This window comes from Anomalospiza imberbis, chromosome 2 (assembly GCF_031753505.1).
Source record: "Anomalospiza imberbis isolate Cuckoo-Finch-1a 21T00152 chromosome 2, ASM3175350v1, whole genome shotgun sequence".
Classification (NCBI taxonomy): domain Eukaryota; kingdom Metazoa; phylum Chordata; class Aves; order Passeriformes; family Viduidae; genus Anomalospiza; species Anomalospiza imberbis.
In genome coordinates, this window is record NC_089682.1 from 5,391,744 (window position 1) to 5,412,270 (window position 20,527).

The following is a 20,527-nucleotide window of genomic DNA, read 5'->3' on the forward strand; positions in this document are numbered from 1 at the left end:
AAAAAAGTCTATCATTAGAGCCGAATTTTCAACATTTTTCTCTCCCTCCTGCATTCTCACTTTGGTTTTTTCTGTATCCAGCAATGCCTCTCAGAGCTCCTTAATGCTCTGCATGAACTTCCGAATTAAAACCTTTTATCTTAATGGGAATTCTAATCCTACCGGGACGCGTTTGCATAGCCGCGCTTATCATCCCATCACGGGAGTGGGGCTTTTTCCTGCTCAGGATTTCCTCTGATTCCTGCTCTGAGCCAAGAAGTGAAGGCACCAGAAGAGCTGCCTGCTGCTGTGGAAAAGCCGAGATGTTGTAGCCATGGAGTGAATTAAAGCGCTGGGGCTGTTATCTGCATTGGCAGCACAGAATTCCCGTGGGTTTCCAAGATCGCGTCCGGCTTTGGCAGCAGCGGCACGTGGGAGAGCCCAGGCAGTCTGTGGGAGCTGGCTCCTCGCTGGACAATTTTGCACCACTGTGAAATGAGACCCTGCGACTTTTTGCCATGGTAACAGCCCTGTTGTTTCCCTTTGTTGACAGTGGAAGGCCTGAAAGTGGTGGAGATTGAGAAATGCAAGCGTGACATTAAAAAGATGAGGGAGGAAATGGCAGCAAGGAGCAGCAGGTAAGTTCTGCTTGGCACCTAACCACCGGAGTTAGTGTCTGGTTTCAAACCCTAATGCAACATTTCCACAGAATTATCTCCTGGGCTTAGAAGTAAAAGAGCAAGGAAACCAATAGCCATAAAGGACAGTGGCTTTAATTTACCATTTGAAGATTTATAGCCATTCACTAGTTAAATTAGCTTGGGCCACGGGAATAGAGAAAAAGGTCTTGGGAGTTATGTGTTGCCATACATAATGGGAATTCTTCATCCAGACTTACTGGGAGAGAGAGAGAATGGGAAAAGAACTTCTGCACAGTGCAGCCTTTGGTTGGGAACCAGTTAGCACTCAAATCAGCTCCAATATATTCTGGGAAATTACCAAATAAATATGTAGCAGCTCCTCTAATTATGATCTCATGCTATTATAAATCATCCGTTTCAAATTCAATGAGAAATTGGGAATTTACATTCTAATGCAAGGGCTCGTTGTGATGGTGAAGTTCGGTTTTGCTGTAATTAAAACAGCAGCAGAAAAAATTGCATTTCGTACGGTGCGTGGTCTCAGCTGGAAAACACCCCCTGTGTCACTGAAGTGCCCCACTAGGACGAACAAATCCTCACTGTGAGATTGGGAATACTCCTGGGAAGGTTGCTGGAGAGGAACATAACATGCTGCTCAAAATGTGGATGAAGGGGATTTTTCTCAGCAAATGTAACTATGCTGTCTTGACAGTCTCGGGGTCAAATTGTCTGACCCTTAATCAAAACTGTTTCCTACTGAGGGCAGTGGGAAATGTGCTAAAAGATTCAGGCTTTATAATCACTCATTTTTATAAATGTTGCCATCCAGATATGTCAGGAGGCACAATGATAATTCATTCCCATGAAGTCCAAGGCCAAATTCAGCTGTCATATTAGCATAAACGCAGAGTAACATTATTAACCTCAGATGTGTGCCTCAGATTTACCCCAGCAGGGTGGAATGCAGTCTGCCCTGTCACTTGCATCATTTCTTTTTGGGGTGTGTGGAGAAATCTCATTAGAAAAATCCCAGGTTGGCAGCAAATGCAAGAGCATGTGTGCTGATTTGTGCTGGGTGTGATTGAGAAACGTGTGTGCCCATGTGTCTTTCCTTCAGCTGTGGTAGGGAGCTGGCAGAGCTGAACACTGATGCACAGTGATGATGATGAACAGTGCTGCTCAGGTGGACAGGGAATTAGGTCCAAAAAAATAAGTTACGGCAAGTTCGTGTTCGCTCAGTTGCCGCCACACCGCATCAGGAAGTACGAGACTGTCCCAGCAGCCATGACTAACTCCCATCCCAGTTCCTGTCACCTTCCAATCTATATTTTCTGGTCTAAACAACAACCTGTTAACAGGAAAAGCTGGAATGGGGGGTGTTCCATCTGCTCAGTGCAGGCAGCTCCAGCTGGGGTGTCACCTTCACCGAGGGCTCATGGTGAGATGTGACAGCCTCCAACAGCCAGAGACCAGCACGGGGTGTGAGGCTGGAAAGCTGTGGTAAAGATGGGAGTGGGCTCAGCTGGGCACAGACACCCACCCTGGCTTGCTCTGAGCTCACACTCACAGCCGCTCCCGCTCTGCTCAGCATCACTTTGGTGCTGTGTCCACGTGGCTCTGCCACAGCTCCTCTTGATTACCCTGAGCTGCATCTCCCTCCTCCCATCTGCTCAAAGGCTCCTCCAGCTTGCACAGAATTCTGCCCATGATTGTCTGCACCCTGTGGGTGTGGGAGCCAAAGCAGCAGCTAAGATGTGGATACAAGACTGGGGAGATGATGCTCCTTGGTGGCTCCCATCAGGAGCTGATGAGGAATGAGATGATGTTCCTTCTTCCCAAGCCACCACAGCCCCACAGCAGCCAGGTCACCAGCTTGTGGTGACCCCAGCCTAGGGATGCTTCACCCCCGGGTGGCTGAGCAAACCCTCTCCTGCTGCCATGAGATATGTGTGGGAACAGAGGCATCCCAGGGAAGTGGAAATGTATTTGCTCTCATTTAGACCTGTCATCCCTTGTGCAGGGTCATTTGCTAGATAATGCACTGTGGTTGCAATTAGGGATCCCATCTAAATTTAATTCATGTGCATAAATATTTGTGAGTGCCTGTATTCCTTCAATAAGATCACAGTGTACACAGCTGTACGGGTGTTTACCTATTCTTATATTTGCTGTTACATTACCAAATGAGAGAGTAGGGCTGGGTAGCCAGGTTTATACAAGCACAGTGAATTGTGCATCTCTCTGTTCAGAAGAGCAAAGCAGCTCCATTTGCATCCTCCTCAAATTGCTTTTTTTTGTTTTTGCTTGTCTGCTTTTTGCACTCACCACTGGCAGATGCTAATAGCATCATGGTGTCATTTAAAATCATGATCATTTGCAGATCCAGTTTTACATTTGTGAAGGTCTGATGCATCCTGGCTCTGGTGTGTTCCCCAGTGTGCTGGGATGAAGGCTTCAGTATCCTCCTACAGCTGGGAATTAGAGATAGCTGGCTGACCCTCAGCTAACCCTTGCAGTCAGCTCCAATTAGGGCAAGGAATGCCCCAATCTCACTATTTTTATCCTACTAATACCCCACACAGTGGAGTTTTGAGGAAACAGCTTTAGAAACTATTAAGACAGCTTTTCATCAAGTGAGAAACTCCTTAAACTGGGCAGGAAAAGGCAGCTGGTTGAAGTCAGCTGACCACCATAAGCTGTAAAATGACATAACTTTCACAGGATTCAGACACTGCCACCAGAAATGACAGCAGACATCAATGTTAAGAGGAGAAAAGAGACCTGGACTAATTCCCAACAGAGAAGATAATCACTCAAAAGAGATACAATGCAAAATATAATAATCAAAAATGCAATAACTGAGTTAATGGAATGCTTTGCTTGGCTTCTTTTGGGAGGTTTATTTTTGCTTCCTTTGGCAGAGGGCTTGAAAACTGAGAGGATAATCCAAATGTTAGGACTCCAGGGATAAATCCCTGGAAGTGCTGAAGGCCAGATTGGATGGGGCCCTGAGCAGCCTGACCTAGTGAGCAGCATCCCTGCCCACAGCAGGGTGGGTGGAGCTGGATGGTTTTTAAGGTCCCTTCCAACCCAAACCATTCCATTACTCTATCAATGCAAAATGCAAGAAGATCAGCCTCACACAAGAATTAATAAAGTCCATGTGGACAACCACCTGGGAGAAGCCCTGCAAGGCCATCGAGTCCAAGCTGTGCCTGATGCCCACCTTGTCACCCAGCCCAGGGCTCTGAGTGCCGCATCCTTCCTTGGACACCTCCAGGGATGGGGACTCCAAACCTCCCTGGACAGCCTCTTCCAATGCTTGACCACCTTTTCAGTGAAGGAATTCTCCCTGATGTCCCTCCCCTGGCAGAGTTTGAGGTCATTTGGGAGAAGAGCCCAACTCTCACCTGGCTGCAACCTCATCAGGGAATTGTAGAGAGTGATGAAGTCCCTCCTGGAACTCTGCTCAGATGGGCAAGCATCAGCTTGGCTTTTCCATATGCAGAGGAAAGAAGAGTAGATAACTGGCAGTGTTAATAACCAGGCAAGTGTTAATTGGCTGTAATTGCTGGCAGTGGCTCCCTTTCTCCAGGATCAGGGAGCCAAGCAGAGGTGTCTGCCAAGTCTGTGCCTCTCTGCTGTTGTCCCACACGAGGGGCAGCAGCCAAGGAGGTCACACCATCAAAGTGGAAGTTCTCTTGGGCCGCAGCAAGGCTCAGTGGGTGCCCTCAGCAGTGAATCAGCACAGGTGTGCCCGTGCCCATGGCCAGCGTGGTCCCTGGCAGCCCTGGAGAAGGATGCTTGGCACGGACAGCAAGCTGCTCACTGGAAGTTACTTGGTTTCAGGAGAAGTGTTGGGTATCCATGGATACATGCCTGAACTCAGATGCTTCTCTCTTGAAATGCAAATAGACCAAGAAAGGGCAACAGGGGTGTTGGACAAGGGGAGAAAATCCTAAGGAGGATCACACTTTCAAAGGATTTTGAACAACACTGCATTAGAAAGGGAGAGGCTGTGGTGTGGGGTGGTTCTCTGTGGGGTGGCTACTGGGAGACCAGAGCACTTGTGGCACTTTTTGAGGCACTGTGCTTCTGTTCCCTCAATGTTAAGAGATGAATGTTTCATTTCAGGACTAACTGTCCCTGCAAGTACAGCTTTTTGGATGAAAACAAGAGGCCAGCTCCCCGGCGGGATGTACCATCCTACCCAAAGGTACCACACAATCCTTGCTCTTCCCATATTCCTGCAGCACGGCTGCCACCCTGACAAGTGCTGCTTTACAACGTGTGACTCCTTAGCTATTCATTCCCTGTTATTCTAAATCCAAGGTCTGATCCAAAACTCCTGCGAGCCAATGGAAAAAGCCATCAGTTGCCTGTGGTGACTTAAAGTTTAATTCTCAGTCGTCTTTAATACTTGAAAGCTCATTAGTGTTTGAAATGTTAATGAACATTGTGCATTCATCAACATTTAATGCTCTTTTGTCTAGTTATATTTGTTTATTCTCCACGCTCATAGCAACAATCAAAAACACCCTGTAATGCTGTGTTCTGATTGAAAGTAGTGCTGCAGCCTGTTTTCTCCTAATAGATTATTTTTTAATTTAAAAAGTAATTTATGGGGATGCTTCACCTAGGGAAACAAAGAGAAAATGCGACATTGGATTCTCTCCAGAATGATTCATTGTCCCTGTGAAAATGAGTTAGTGTATTTATCTAGAGAAAACAGTAATGCTGGAAGAAAAATGTCTCCTGGGCAAGTACAAGTACAAATCCACAGTGATGAATGAGGCTGAAACCATGAGGAGCACAGGGTCTTGAATCCCAGAACCAGCAGTCTTTGCCCACAAGAATTGTTAAAAGCTGCCTGGTTATGCCTGCCCAGTGCCCAGCTCAGACCTTGACAAAACACCATCTCACACATCTGCAAATCATGGTTGAACCATGAGCGTCTCCTCACGCACACCAAAGCTGGCTCAGCCACCCTGAATCCTCACAGTGCTGTGTGATGCAGATCTGTGACGTGGACGTGGCTCTGTGCACATTTGTCTTCAGAGCCCAGCAGAGCAGTAAATTCTGCTCTTTGTTCTGCTCTGCCTTGCTAAAGTGACCTCCACTGAAGCAGAGACTCTGGGACTTCTATTTATTTTAGTTAACTTTTGCCCAGGAGGCTTGTGCTCCTGACACTAACACATGATTTCACAGAACACATCAGTTCTAAGCCAGTTTTTTCCCCTTGATAAGTATATATGTCAGATTAAACTTTGATGGACTGCTGCATTAGGATCCTGAATTAAGGATAAAGGCTATGAAGAGTTGCACTGACCCACTGCAGAGTAAACTTTTGTATTTCTGCATTATTCCTAGACCAAAACTCATGGGAGTTTTGCAAATTTTGGAAATTTGCAAAATTTGTTATCAGTTGTCAGGTGCTGGATTTGTCCAAAGTCAGTGAGGCTGAAGGAAGATGTCATTGCAACACCAGATCTGTACTGCTAATTTGCAGTTTTCTTGCAGAAAGTCACACTAAATGTTCACTGTGTGTGCAAATCCAAAACTCCTTGCCTTTTGAAGAAAAAAAAAAATAATAACCTTCTGTGTTGTTCCTCCTTGGATTAAGTATCAATTTGATGGCTCAGAAATTGTCATTCCCCTGCTCAGGAGAGTAAACCCAAAGTAGAGACAGCCATGGTAAAAGGGCCAATTGAAGCCACAAGGGTTTTGAGTCCCAAAACTCATATTCATCTGTTCTGATTAATAGAATCCTGAAAAGATGAATCTATAGAGTCCTGATAGCCCCATGTCTTTTAACCCTGCACATTCCTTTTCATTTTCTATACAACCATAACTGGTGAATGAGCTTGATTTTGTTTTAGGCTTCTGAGCGTAATGATAAAAAATCACTTGAATCTTGCAGGCTGACAACCAATTTGAAACTGTGGGCACTCTTGAAAAAACACTTGAAATGAGAGCATAAATCATCTGAAAATAAACATATCATCCCCACCAGCTAATTTAGCACTGTAAGCAGAGACACTTCACACCACCCCTCCCTAACTGGCAGCTTTGAGTGCAGCTGATGCTCTGCAGGCAGCAGAACCATTGCAGCCAGGGATGGGTCTGTGTCCTGTGCCTTTGATTTTCTGTGCTGGATTTAGCCATGACCTTCTCCTTAACACCTCCCCTCTCCCTCTTCTCCCAAGTTCTGCCTGCCCCACAAGGATCTGCCCCAATGGGCAGCTTCCAGCTGGTGGGAAGGGTGGGGAGGGTTGGGCGGCCAGAGGGAGAGATCATTTTCTCTCTCCTTGGGAAATGTAGCTAAATCCCTTGTTCATGGAACCCTGGGACCCCCAAGGACATGCCAACAGCATTCCCAAGGCAGGGACACCCTTGTTTACAGCTCCTGCCTTTCTGTCTGCAGTACATGCTGTCCCAGGAGACCATCGAGGCTCTGCGGAAACCAACTTTTGACGTCTGGCTGTGGGAGCCCAACGAGGTGAGGATGCCACATTGGCTGGGTTGGCACTTTCTGAGAGCCAGTAGGGCCAGAAGAGCCCTTTGAGACAGTTTGCAGGGTTTTCCCCCTTTTCTGCACCTTACTCTGTATTTTTTTAATTTCCACACCACACCAGAAATGCAGTGCTTCCTCCTAGCAGATGCCAGGTAGATTATGCTGCTTATCATATCCTGGCTCCTCTTTATTTGCTCTTTAATCTCTTCCCAGTAAAGTCCCTCAACTGGTGCACTGTCATTACTGCCACATGAGTTCTCCCTTACCATTTTATCTGAACAAATCAATCCCCAGTGAAGTGTGTGCTTAAGCACATAATCAATAACTCCACTCAAATCAATAAAGCAGCAGGCAGAGGTGCAGGCATTGATTCACACCCCTTCAGCTGAGGGTTTTTTCTGCAGCTTGTTCTGAAAAGGTTGCAAGGCTGCATTCAAAGCCAATTAGTATCTCCTTAGTGCTGACTTTTCTTCCTTTTTTTTACTGCTATTAGTGTTATTCTTGGTTCATCTGTAGAAGGTTCTGGAAGGTCCTCTAGAAGCGTGAAGGAGAAGGATGTTAAGAGTGGACAGCTTATAATGTAAAACCAGATTTAGCAAGTACTAACAAATCTCACTCAAGAAAAACATAATGGAGGACAGGACTAAGCCAGGGGTTTAGTGCTGGCTTTTTCCCAGGGGAAGGCTTGGGTAGTTCTGGCAGCACCCCCAGCAGCAATCACCCAAATTACCTTCTCAGAGGTTCTGCACAGAGAGTGATTCTGGCTCAGCATGACAAGGGAAAACACCCCATACCCCATCCCCAGGAACAGCACATTCCCCTCGGGATATTTCCTGTGTCTGGAAGAACAACAGAAGGGCTCTCTGGTGGCTTTAGGTCCATCTCCCATTCGCTGAGAGCTTCCCTTGTGTGGACAGAGGTGCTGTGCAGCCACTGCTCCCTCTCTGTACCATGGCCATAAATGCCTGTCAGGTCTTTGCAGCAAGAGGGAATTACAGTCTGACAGGTGCACCCTCACACTGCTGGATTATTGTTGTTCTGACTATTAAGAAGGAATGAGGAGAGACAAAACCCATTATCCACGGTTTCCTGTGGGCTGGGGGACAGTGCTTTAGCACAGTAACTCATTCAGAGGGCTAGGAAACATTATCAGGTGGCAAGAAGGAGGCAAACAGGAGGGTGTGGAGAGTCAACTTGCCCTGCAAGAAGGAGTCTGCTCAGAAATGAGGTTCCCCACAAGCTGTGGTGAGCTGATCACCATATGGCTTTATCTCACCCTCTTAGCTCTGCTTTATGTTTACAGAGAATATTTCAATTCTGTCAGTGCTTGTTTAGCAGTGAGTGTTTTTCCACGTGCTCAAAGTGGGGCAGGCAGGTCATAAACCTCGGTCAGCTGTAAACAAATGAATAATGTGCTCTGCTGCATCTCAGTAAACACAGCTTTGCAGCAAGCCTGGGTCCTCCTTCTCAAAGGCCCTCTCACTTTTCAAGCCTTACAAGAGTCCCATATTCAAGCTTTTGCTGCTGACCAAGAAGGATAAACGTGAAAACCGAGATTCTCCTGTGTTCAGGGGCAGGAGTTTTGGGACTGAGAGTCGCCTCCTCACTCACCCAAAACTCTCTTGGCAACAGCTGCATTTCTAAGGGCAATTCAGCCCTTCTGGATAAAGTTTCTTGTCTTGGAAAGTCTTTTATGGAACTGTTTCAAAACATATATTCTACCAGGACAAGGGGATTTTCAGCGAAATGCTGTCCATGTGATCTGAGCAGAATTCAGCTCATGGCATGGTCCCTCAGGTCTTGCAGGAAAGTCCCTTCCTGTCTGAATTACTCAAAGTCAGCCCTGTTGTTACTCCATGACTTATATTTATATTTCCCTGGATAAATATAAAGTTTCATTTGATTGAATCATTTTTTCTGGCGAGTTTCTAAGAGCCTAAATAACAGAAAACTAATTAGAAATGCCTCCAGGGCTGTATTTGTGACATTATACTCATCACGTTGAGACCCCTGGTTTGCTTTACAGCCTAAAAACTGCATTTTCTAACACAATGGCCACATTCCATCCCCTGCAGATTTGGCCTTCAGAAATGAGAATGCATATGCACATAAACTCCTGAACTCCAGGAAACCTGTTCATTTCTGACTGGTGGAAGTTGTTAAGCACCCAAACACTTGAGATTATCAATATCTTTTGTTTTCAGTTCTTTGAGATGATCGATATCTTTTGTTTTCAATTCTTTCAAGCCCAGATGATTAAATATGAGGGGTGGTGCTAAAGTACCTGAATCCTTCTTGCTACTGCAGAGCAGATGTTGTCTCAAAAGAGCTGCCTGTGCTTGCATTTCAGCTACTGGGAGTCGTAGTTACAGTCTCCATGAGGGGATAACCACAAAACTGCTGCAATTTTGTAGGGTTATAATGGGAACTCTTTTAAACAAGAAATGTGAGGTAAGATAGTGGCGTTAGGAGCTCATAAAGAGAGAAGGTATTGACAAATGTCTGAAATAAAGGTGTCTTCAGGGATCTCTTATTTTCTGGTGTTATTTTCTATTCAGCTAGAGCCTGATCCATTGCTGTACAGCCAGGGAAAAGCTCCCACTGGTTTCACTGAGCAATAGGACACATCCCAGCTGAACTAGAAAAATGGCAATGCTTTTTTTTGTGAGCAGGAATTGCTGTGATGCACACAAATCACAATTACTGGAGAGTGCTGGTGTGATATTCAAAGCCCTGCACAAAACCTGTGAAGTCAACAGCAGCGTGTCTGCTTCAAAAAGCTTTCAGACCCTCTCTGTCTCCCCTCTTGCACTGTCTTTAATCATGCAAACTTTGAACATCTTTCTTTCATCTAAAGAGGGCTCTGCAATTATTTGATGCTTGCAAGGGGGAAATTCACTTCACAGGGTGTCCTCAAGGGATATTTACAGAGCCAGCAATAATCTGCCTGTTCCTGGCTGCAGATGCTGAGCTGTTTGGAGCACATGTACCACGACCTTGGGCTGGTAAAAGACTTCAACATCAATCCTATCACATTGAAGAGGTGGTTGGTGAGTATTTCAAGTTACTGATGTTTGCAATTTTTCACATTCAAAAATCAATAAACAGGGCATTTAGTCATGGAATTAACATGACTGGCGTGAGTAACCCCAGTGAAAGCAGTCAGTCTATACAAATTCTTAAAATTTAAGTACTTCAGAAAATTTTTGCATTCTTGTGGTCACAGATGACTCTTTTTTAACTGTTTTGCATTCATTTGCTGAGGTTTCTGTTACTGAAAGCAGTTCATTTCTGCTGAATGCTCTTGATACCTACTGTAAATGGAGGCAAGACAAGTGCCTTCAGATACAGCTAAAAAGTGCCAATAAGTGCAATAATCATTCAATGTACTAAATCACAGGGAGCAGAGGAAAGAGCAAGTCAGGAAGGAAAAGGAATTGCTGAGAAAGTAACTTTCTTTGCTTCAGTCTTTGATGTGAGAATGTTGCAGAGATGCAAAATGTGAGAAAGATGAGATCATACCAAAAGTGAGACGGCTGAGGGAGAAACACTGGAATATTTAAAAAGCAATGAGTTTTCAGGTCCAAGGGAGAGCAAAAGAAAGTGTTTGCTAAAAAGCTGAAGAATATATTGGCTTTCTTAGAAAAAACCTATCACGTTCCTAGAGAACTGTAGAGCAGTAAATATTTTAACCATTGTTTAAAAAGCATCCAGGGATAGCCTGAGGAATTACAACTAGTAAAAACTTACCTCTGTGTCTCACAGATTGATTGAGACAATAATTAAAAACATCATGGTGTGAATTCGTCATACAGATGTTTCACAGGATTCCCGTACTAAAGACTTACACCTCATTAATCTCTTCTGATTCCCTGAGGAGCTTGCAGAGAGGAAAGGGCACTGTTTCAGATGGATGTAGACTCCTAAAAAAAATCACAAAATCAGGAGGTAGCTGGTAAAGACAAAGAAAAGACTGGGTCCATCACGTGTTCCAGCACAGCAATGGCAGGAGGCACATGGGGCTGTCACTGCTGGGTGTCCTGCTGCACGAGGGACACATCGAGGCACAGGGCTGAGCAGAGCCTGGAATAGGGGATAAAATGTCACCACAGAAGGCAGGAGGCTCACCTGAAATTTATTCCCAGCACTGGTGAAGCTTTTTTAGAAAAATAATATGACTGCATTAAAGGAGACGCCAAAAATGCTCAAAATCTGGTAAATCTCTCTCTCTGAGGAAGGCAAATGAAAAGCGGGGTGGTATTGACCCTATAAAGCAGCTGAAGACAAGGGGTGGGATGAAACCCAACACAAACAAGGGTAACACAGAGCAGATAATCCAGAAGATCTCCTCCTCCTGTTTCACAGCCCAAAAACATGGGAAGCAAGGTGATATGTCAACACACACCAACAGCCCACCCACACACACTGCTGCAGGCAGCTTCCCCTAGCTGAGTCTCCAAGCAATTTGTCGCCACTAACATTTAAGACAGCCTCACTCTGAGCAACAAAAGGGGAGTTTGTTGAGTATTTTCTACAAAGGGAAGGCAGGGTGAGGTCTCCTATCTTCTTGAAGAAATAAATTATTTTTAAAAGCCTCAAAAGCTCTGCTCCAAAGAGGGGTACTTCCCCAGGCACAGTATGGGCATCAGTTTGAACTCAAGTGGGAGAGAAAAATGCCACCTCATGCTTATCACACATCCACTGGCTACAGAAATCTTCCAGAAAGAGGAGGAAAGGGTGATTAATGCAACCCAGTCACTCCATCCCTCCTGAGTCAGGAGTCCCCTGGGATGCTCTGGGCTCCAGTGCTGGATGTGTGCATTACCTCCATGCAGTTTTGTGCAGTGCCACGGCTGTCCATGTGTAGGCTGTGAGATACCACCTGTGAGCCTGGCTGGCAACCATATCATGCCATTCCCGAGTCATTTTAAAATAATGAAATGTGTTTCTACAATCCTTGCTGCAGAATAATCTGTGCAGCTTTTGCAATGAAACCCACAAATACTGAATAAGCATTGAAATACCACACTTCTCTTGACCTCATCTGGAGCTTTGAGGTTTCCTAGAAGTCAGGTGATGAGTTAAAATGTTTGATCGTGATGGGTGTGAGGACTCCTGAAGTAAATTTCTGATTTAGCTGGAGAAGGGGACAGGAATTCTTTCCATGTCATTAATTCAGGCTCAGTAACTGAAGCATGAGGGCTCTCTGGGGTCCAGGCTTTGGAGGAGGATCCAGCAGTGCTGCTGACTCTTGGCTGCTTTGTGAGGGACAGGAAACCAGAGGAGCATTGGAATAATGACCGTGGCATGTGTCAGACCAGCTGTGCCAGCCTCCCTCTGCCAGCCTGGCTGGCACTAGCCAGGACACAGGGACAGACAGGCTTTATCCTGCCTGTGGAATGAGGGCTACCAAGCCAGGATCTGCAGAAAGTTAATCCACACAACAATGGCTCCTGTGAGCCCAGAACAGCTCAATCTCTCCCAGGCTGACTGGAGTAGAAAACCCACCCAGGTGTGCTCCAGCCTGGTGTGCATTCACATCTTCTCTTTGCCAAGCAACACGTCCCAGAGTGCCACCTCTGAGCACTGGCAAATGGAATGACAGCCACATTTCAGCCCTCAAGGTATCAGAGCTGCAGTTTGTATTCAGCAGGAGAAGGGGCCAGGGCTGGGCTCTGAGCCCTTTACAGTCCCCCATTAAGCCACTGCAAGGTTTGAAATAGAAATTCAGGATGAGAGCAAAGTGTCCTCTCTTAAGGACTGAGATGCAGCTGTGCTGGGATGTTTGCCCATTGCTGGCTGGTGTGAGAGGGGATTTTCTGTGAGCTTTACCTGCTGCTGAATTCTTGGAACACACAAATGTGAAAAATGCGTTCGCTCTCCTGTGAAAATTTAAAAGTTTAATAAAGGACAATAGGAGACAAGGACCATAAAGCAAAGGTTGTTACAGCACACTGTTAGCTTTAGGGACAGCCCTTAAATACCTTTTCCCTTACATCAGCCTGTTGCATATTCATAGACCCTTATGCATAGTAAACTTTCCCCAAACCAGTTCACATGTTCCAAGAACTCCTTGGAACATGGCTCCTCCTTGGGTCTGCCTTTTCAGAGCATGCAGATTCCTTGGCTGTGGCTTTAGTCCATTTTTATCATAACCTTCAGTTCTGGTCCTTGCTCCACACTGCCTTCAGACAGTGAGTGCTGATGGTTGGCAGATCTGTAGCAGGGTCCTCATCCTGTGTTCATTGCATGTTATCCCACCCAAGAAGGCATTTTAACACAAACATACTTATATCAGCTATTTCACTGCTCTGTCTAAGCTTAATTAACAACAGAAATAAAAACTGTATCTTTGTGACTAAGTTACTTTAACACCACACATATAGAATCCATTTTAATATTTGTGAAAAGCCAATATTATAATATGTATCTACAACACAAATCTCACCCAGGAAGGCAGAAATTGTCAGAGGCCCTGTGCTGTCACTCTGTCCTAGCAGAGAATGATCCTGGGCCCCGCAGGACTCCTTTAAGGCTTTACAGTTCTTGGTAAACAGCTGTGCCACCCGTGACAGCTCCATTCCCTCTCTCTGCAGCTGTGTATCCACGACAATTACAGGAACAACCCCTTCCACAATTTCCGGCACTGCTTCTGCGTCACCCAGATGATGTACAGCATGATCTCGCTCTGCAGCCTCCAGGTACGACCCCTTCTCCGTGGCACCACTCCACTTCCACCCTGAAACCTGAGCCACTTCTCCTGCAAAACGGGCCACCAGCCTGCTGGCAAGTGGTGGCCTTTGAGGAGGCTGCACTTGCTCAGTGCCCGGCTGTGAGAAATGGATTTGTAGAGAATTCTCAGAGCCTGGCAGAAGGCTCACACAGTGTGCATCTCTGTGCAAACCATCTCTGTGCAAACCTTGAGATAAGAAATGCTGACTTAGAAACACCATGGAATAGGACAGATGTTGGTGAGAGAGAAATGGAACTAGAAACAAGTTTCAAAGGATGGCCTCTGGATACTTTAGAGAAATAGAACTATGAAAGGTGCATTGTATTAAGACGCACGAAGAGTGATTTTAGGTGATTGCCTTTAAGGCATTTACAGTATTAATTACAGTATTATTTAAGGTATAGCATAGCAAAGACTAATAGGCCAAGAAATACTAATAGTGTATTATAACTAAGAAATTACAGACTTCTGCTTGTGATGGCGTGAATTATAACATCTGCATTGTCTCACCCTTCTCATGAAACTGAAAATGGAATAGAAGCTTTTAAAATGCCTCTCAGTTACCCCATGTCTAGATCAGAAAAAAAACTTAATCTGACACCTGGGCACACAAAGGAGAGGTGTTGCATTTCCACCTCAGCCATCCCATTCCTAACCCCCAGCACCTGCACAGCTTTCTGAGGCTGCTGGGGAGGCAACTTCACCTCCTGGATGTCCACAGTTTGTACTGGAGTGAAACATTTAGGAATGACAGCCAAACCCCTACTGAATTATGCTCTGTGAGTATGTTCTTTGTTTGGGACACAAAATGTTCCCACAAGAAGTTTTCTCCAAATGTGTGCTTTTACCTGTGCTTGTCCTGTAGCCTGGCATGTATTATATGCAGGACACACATTTGACCTTTATTTTGTACAAAATTATAGGCATCAATTAATTTCACTGTCTGGATAACCTGCACTCATATATTCATTTCATTTATTTACAAAACTGCTTTTTTTCGCTTTAAAAAAACCCTTTTTTAAATCCATAGTTACACATATCAGTTACTGGCCTAATTCTGTTTTCTTGCCAGTAGCAGCATGAAGAAAAATTTGCTTTAATGTAAGTCCATGCTATTCAAAAGCTGTGGGAACACAACATTTAATTTTTCTTGCTCTTTTCCTAACTTTAGTTAATGCAGAATGCAGTGGCAACAGAGCCATCTTCCAGACCTCCCTTGACCTAATCAGGGTGCTCAAATGACTTGTAAGAGACTGTACTAATGTCTCAGTGCTTTTATATCATCTCTGCAGTAATAGCAAGTTTCAAGGAAATTGCCTCCTCTGAGATGCTGTTATTTAATGCAACAAAGGCAAATCTGAGTAATTTTTACTGGAAGGGAAGGCAGATTTCTCTTTCTTGACTGAAGTAAATTCATCTAAGGAAAAATGATTCATTTTGCTCAGATTTGCACTTCTCTAAAAAGTAAATATATCTGTTTTCTTTATTTCTTTTAATTTACAGGGATAGGGGAAGTAGAAATCATAATACTACATTCATGTTTTGTATTTTACAGGAGAAATTTTCCCAAATTGACATTTTGATTCTCATGACTGCAGCAGTGTGCCATGACTTGGACCATCCAGGCTATAACAATACGTGAGTCTGTTCTCCTGCTTTCTCTTCCCTTAAAATCTATTGGGAAGGTAACACTGGTTGGCAGTTTTTGGTAGATCAGGTTTTCCTTTTCTGACCTTTTCCCAAGGCCCTGCCTGCCACTCACGTGGGCCAAAGCAGAGCTCAGGTCTGGGTTGGGGTTTGCCAACCAGTCCTTGGTTCTGTAAGGAAAACGTTTTTTTTTTCAGATTTCTATTTGAACACTTTCCCCCCTAACACCTGAAAAAACAAGGTGTAATACTCTGTTACAGCTAGTAACAGAGCTATAAATTATTATAATGGAATAATTACACTAAAATTCAAAGGGGGATTTAGCTTACACTTTATTTCATAATTATAAATCATGAAGTGTACTTTACTCTGTTTATTTTCATGTGAGGAAATTATCGCTGTTGACCCCAGACACTTTTGTGTGCGTGTGAAAGAGAGAGAATCTGATTTATTTGTAACCACTCATTAAATAAGGGCAGAACCCAGTTCTGACTGGGACCAGTGAGAATCTCTGCTTTTACCATTAGTAGGGGTTGAATTATACCCAAACAGTTCCTTCTGGTTTTGTTCTACATAATTTTAAACTAGAAATGTGGTAAAAATTAGAAAAGGAAAAAAAACCACCCTTTTGGGTGAATGCTCACCCACTGAGGGGAATCAACGCCTGAGATTACTTAAAATATCTATTTTCTGTGAAAATCCGATTTAATACCAACAACCAAAAAGACCCCAAAGCTGCAGCTAACTGAATGAGCACTGAAAAGAACGCAAGCAGGAGGAAGCAGCGTGGCTTGGAGCAGCTGGTGGGTGTCTGAGGAGCTTTTTCCTCACGGCTTTCCCTGCCCTCAGCTACCAGATCAACGCGCGGACGGAGCTGGCCGTGCGCTACAACGACATCTCCCCGCTGGAGAACCACCACTGCGCCGTGGCCTTCCAGATCATCTCCCAGCCAGAATTCAACATTTTCTCCAACGTGGACCAGGACCAGTTCAAGCAGATAAGACAGGTAGGAGTGCTGCTCCTGCACACGCCGTTCCTGAGGTTACAAACGCGCACGGACTTCCCTGCTCCACGATGATTCATCCTCCCTGGAGGGCAGGGCTGAAAAAGCCCCTTGAATTGGGAGGATCCAAGAGGGATTCTTGGAAAACTTCCACAGCAGCACTCACTGGAATGCGATGCTGAGGAATAATGAGTACATCCTGGCTATTAAAGCCTATGACATTTTGGGGGTAGATGTTTATATTGTTGGAGGAGCCAATTAGCACTGACTGGGGAAGGATTAAGCTCTCAGGGCAGAAGTTTGTGCTTTACAGGAACACTGTATTAATTTTAAGAGGGGCTTCAAAAGGGGAAAAGAATTTGCAGCAGCAGAGCACTTGTACTGTTGGAAGAGGCCCTGGTGCACTGGGAGTCGTCACAGTTATCTCTGAGGCACTGAACAATGTTACAATTCCCATCAGGGCTCTAAGGGCCAAAATTCAGTCTTAATTTCCACATTACACCTTCCTTACACACTGAGTGAAGAAGCAGTATAAGGGCTGGTTGGAGTTCCTGATTCTGCCAGTGTGTGGGAAACTGGCACGGGCCCAAAAGGGACTGTTCTCTATGAAAACCCACAACTTTAAATTAACCACATGTTTTCCCATCATAAATTCTGCACAGCAGGAGGATACAGAGCTCCTTGTCCGCATCCAAGTGTTTCAAAGCCCTTAATCCAAAGAGGATGGGCCCAGCTGGTATCCACATCATGATTTTTGTCTCAGGGCCACTAAGAGTCAGCAGCAAAACCCACAGTGCCTTCCAAGGAGAGGCAAGTGGATCTTGGCAGCCAGAGCATGGATTTTAACATCCTGTTGTACAGTTTGTTTTTCTACAATTAGTCAATGAGAAAGGAAAAACCTCAGTGTCTCTGGAATATCACATAAAACCATGATCCTCGTGTACCACAAACTCTTTATAACCAACCCTCTTCCCATTCCCTTGGCAGTTCCAAGTCAGGAACTTCCCCTTCCAGCATGAGCAATTCAGTGCATCTGAGGCATTTCGTGTGCAAGACAGACCCTACTTGGCTTTGCAATCACAGACCTTGTAAGGAATGTCACGTTAATATGTGAACATGTTTTCTTTGCTAGGGGATAATTACGTTAATCCTGGCTACAGACATGGCGAGACATGCAGAAATACTGGACTCTTTCAAGGAAAAAATGGAAAACTTTGATTACACAAATGAAGAACACATGACCTGTGTAAGGAGGTTTTGTGGATTGTTATTTTTCTGTGCATGGAGTGAAAGCTTGTAGATTAACTTTTGTTTGTTGAAAAACCAAGATTCAATATATATTATCAAAAAATAATCCCTCCTACATTTTCTGCCCTGCCAAAAAATAATTACAATTTGGAACTGCTCTATATTAAATAGATTTTTCCAGCTTTAGAAATCCTGGAGTCCCATCAAGAAAATAAAAAAATTTACTCTATTAGGCCACAAATTCTTATCGTCCTTTACTGTGGGGCAAGAAAAATCCATAAGAGTAAAACCTCTTGTTTCCTCTATTCCCTAGTGCAGTTGTGGTTGATTTCCAGGGAAATCTTTTCCCAGCTGCCTCTGAGTGCTCCACAAAAAACTTAATGGTCACTTGTGACTGAATCTCTTCATGCAGCAGATAAGTGCACATCTCACTGTGACACATCCCAGTGCTGCAGAGGGGGGAAGCAAAGCAGAGAGGGGATAAGTGATTTACACAGAGCAGCTGCGAGAGGGAAAAAGGATTCAGATCATTTAAGACCTCTGGTTAAATCCTGAAATTGTCCTTTCTGGTTGAAAGCATTGCCGGGACAGGGGTTGTGGAAAGGGGGAGAAGGGCTGGCTTTAGGACTGCAGCATTGAAGTGTTGTCCTCTTTCAGCTGAAGATGGTGCTGATAAAATGCTGCGATATCTCCAACGAAGTCCGCCCGATGGAGGTAGCGGAGCCCTGGGTAGATTGCTTACTGGAGGAGTATTTTATGCAGGTAAGAGTGAGGGAGAGATGCAATTGCACAATTTCACTATTTCCTGCTATTTCCAAATCCCACAGGTGCTTCACTGTCTGACAGCCCAGTCTGGTTCTAGCTCGAACTACCAGGTTTAGTGGCAGTTACCCTGCCCATGGCAGAGGGTTGGAACTGGATGATCTTTAAGGTCCTTTCCAACCCAAACCATTCTATGATTCCATGGAAAACTTATTTTACAAAAAGTCAGAGAAGGATGCCAGCAAAAGGACCTGCTCAGTAAGCAAGTGGATGCAACTGATTTTCTCTTTTAATCATTAGTAAAGAATGAGATATAATTTCTGTTTGAATACCTGAAAATAATCACTCTCTGGAGAACAATGAGGAAATCACAGAACTATTCATTCTCTTTCAGAGCAGCAAGGGCCATTACCAGCTTTCTAGGTACTCTGAAATACTTTACCTCACAAGTCCAGTGGGTTTACAAAGGGAGTCAGCCACCCTGCAAGGCTGGAGGTGAACACTTTGATGCTGGTGCTGAGCAGAAATAACTGAACAGAATTCTCTTTATTCAGATGTTGCTCTCCACAAAGCAGAGACATCAGCCTGAGGGAAGCACATCACTATTCTGTGCTATCTACAGCCACCTCTGTGATCTGCATCTGAGGGCTGCTCACCTGCTTGGTGCATCACTCTCCTCGCAGCCTCCTAGACAGGATTAATATTTGTTATCTCTGGCTTTGTTATCTCTGGGTTGTTTCTCTGGTTGTTCCAGAGCGACCGAGAAAAATCCGAGGGGCTCCCGGTGGCGCCGTTCATGGACCGCGACAAAGTGACCAAACCGACGGCACAGATCGGATTCCTCAAGTTCGTCCTCATCCCCATGTTCGAAACAGTGACAAAGGTAAAGTCACCCAGGGGCAGAAACCAGCGAGGAGGAGAGCAGAGCTTCCCTCTGGTGTTTGCCCCGCCAGGTGCTTAGTGATCCAGGGAAATGGGGATGTACCTTCCTGCGGTATTCGCATTGAACAGAGAGACTCCTGAGAGATTTCTCCTGAGAGAAGCAGAGAAAAGAGAATCAAAACAATTCTTCTCTCATTCGCTGCTCCCTGTTTGTGCCCATGTGGAATGTGTTCTGGAGATTGTTTACCCAGGGTGATTGCTTGATTGGATTCTGGTGATGGTGTTTTGGATTCATCGACCAATTGGATCCACAGCTGTGTCGGGACTCTCGGGAGAGAGTCAAGGGTTTGCTGGTTAGTTAGTGATAGTTCTTATTAGTCTAATATAGTGTAATATAGCTCTAGGATAATATAGTTTAATAAAGTAATTAATTAGCCTTCTGAAATCATTGGAGTTCAGACATCATTCTTCCCGTGTCGGGGATCCCAGCACCGATACCTTCCACGCCCCGTTTTCAGCATGTACAGCCAAATAATGCAGCAAGTTGAAGAATGCAAAAGGAAATGCTGATAGTCTTTGTCTTGTTTCCACCTAGCTGTTCCCAGAAGTGGAGGAGGTGATGCTCCAGCCTCTGTGGGAATCCAGGGACCACTACGAGGGGTTAAAACAGATAGATGATGCTATGAAAGAGGTAAACTCCAATTATCTCCTTGATACAGCAAACATTATAATTGAATAAGCCAAACATAATAATTAAGCAGCAGCTTAATTCTGAAACAGTGGGAATGCTTGTGGCATAATCATTATCCTGAGAAACACATTCATTAGTCCTGCCTGGAGAGAGGTGTGTGCCTCAAGCAGTAAAAACATATCCTTGCAGAGTCCACCAGGAACCACAGAAGTATGGGCACAGGACAGGAACTGCTTGCAAGGCACAGACCCCAGGAATAGCCCCCTGAAGGGAGCACACCTCTCCCTGGAGGGATCTGCCCTCCCTTGGGAAGGAGTTTGCCTGGGTTACACAGCAGCAAAACGTTCTGGGGTTGAGCAGTTCAAGGCTCTGCAGCACCAGTGCGTGAGTTTATTTTCTGAGAAGGAATTTCCAGTTACCTGTGTGT

The 20,527-nt window shown here is 44.9% G+C and overlaps 1 protein-coding gene across 9 annotated transcripts in view; it reads left to right on the forward strand.

The window, feature by feature from the left end:
- Nucleotides 1-20,527, forward strand: part of PDE9A (phosphodiesterase 9A) — a 51,189-nt gene that overhangs the window by 29,127 nt on the left and 1,535 nt on the right. For all 9 annotated transcript variants that reach the window (XM_068179624.1, XM_068179625.1, XM_068179633.1 and 6 more), the window contains 11 exons: nt 533-617; nt 4,755-4,836; nt 7,045-7,119; nt 10,098-10,184; nt 13,731-13,835; nt 15,423-15,505; nt 16,364-16,520; nt 17,650-17,763; nt 18,423-18,527; nt 19,282-19,410; nt 20,005-20,100. In XM_068179624.1, coding sequence (XP_068035725.1) covers nt 533-617; nt 4,755-4,836; nt 7,045-7,119; nt 10,098-10,184; nt 13,731-13,835; nt 15,423-15,505; nt 16,364-16,520; nt 17,650-17,763; nt 18,423-18,527; nt 19,282-19,410; nt 20,005-20,100 — 1,118 coding nt within the window. The remainder of the gene's footprint in view (nt 1-532; nt 618-4,754; nt 4,837-7,044; nt 7,120-10,097; nt 10,185-13,730; nt 13,836-15,422; nt 15,506-16,363; nt 16,521-17,649; nt 17,764-18,422; nt 18,528-19,281; nt 19,411-20,004; nt 20,101-20,527) is intronic.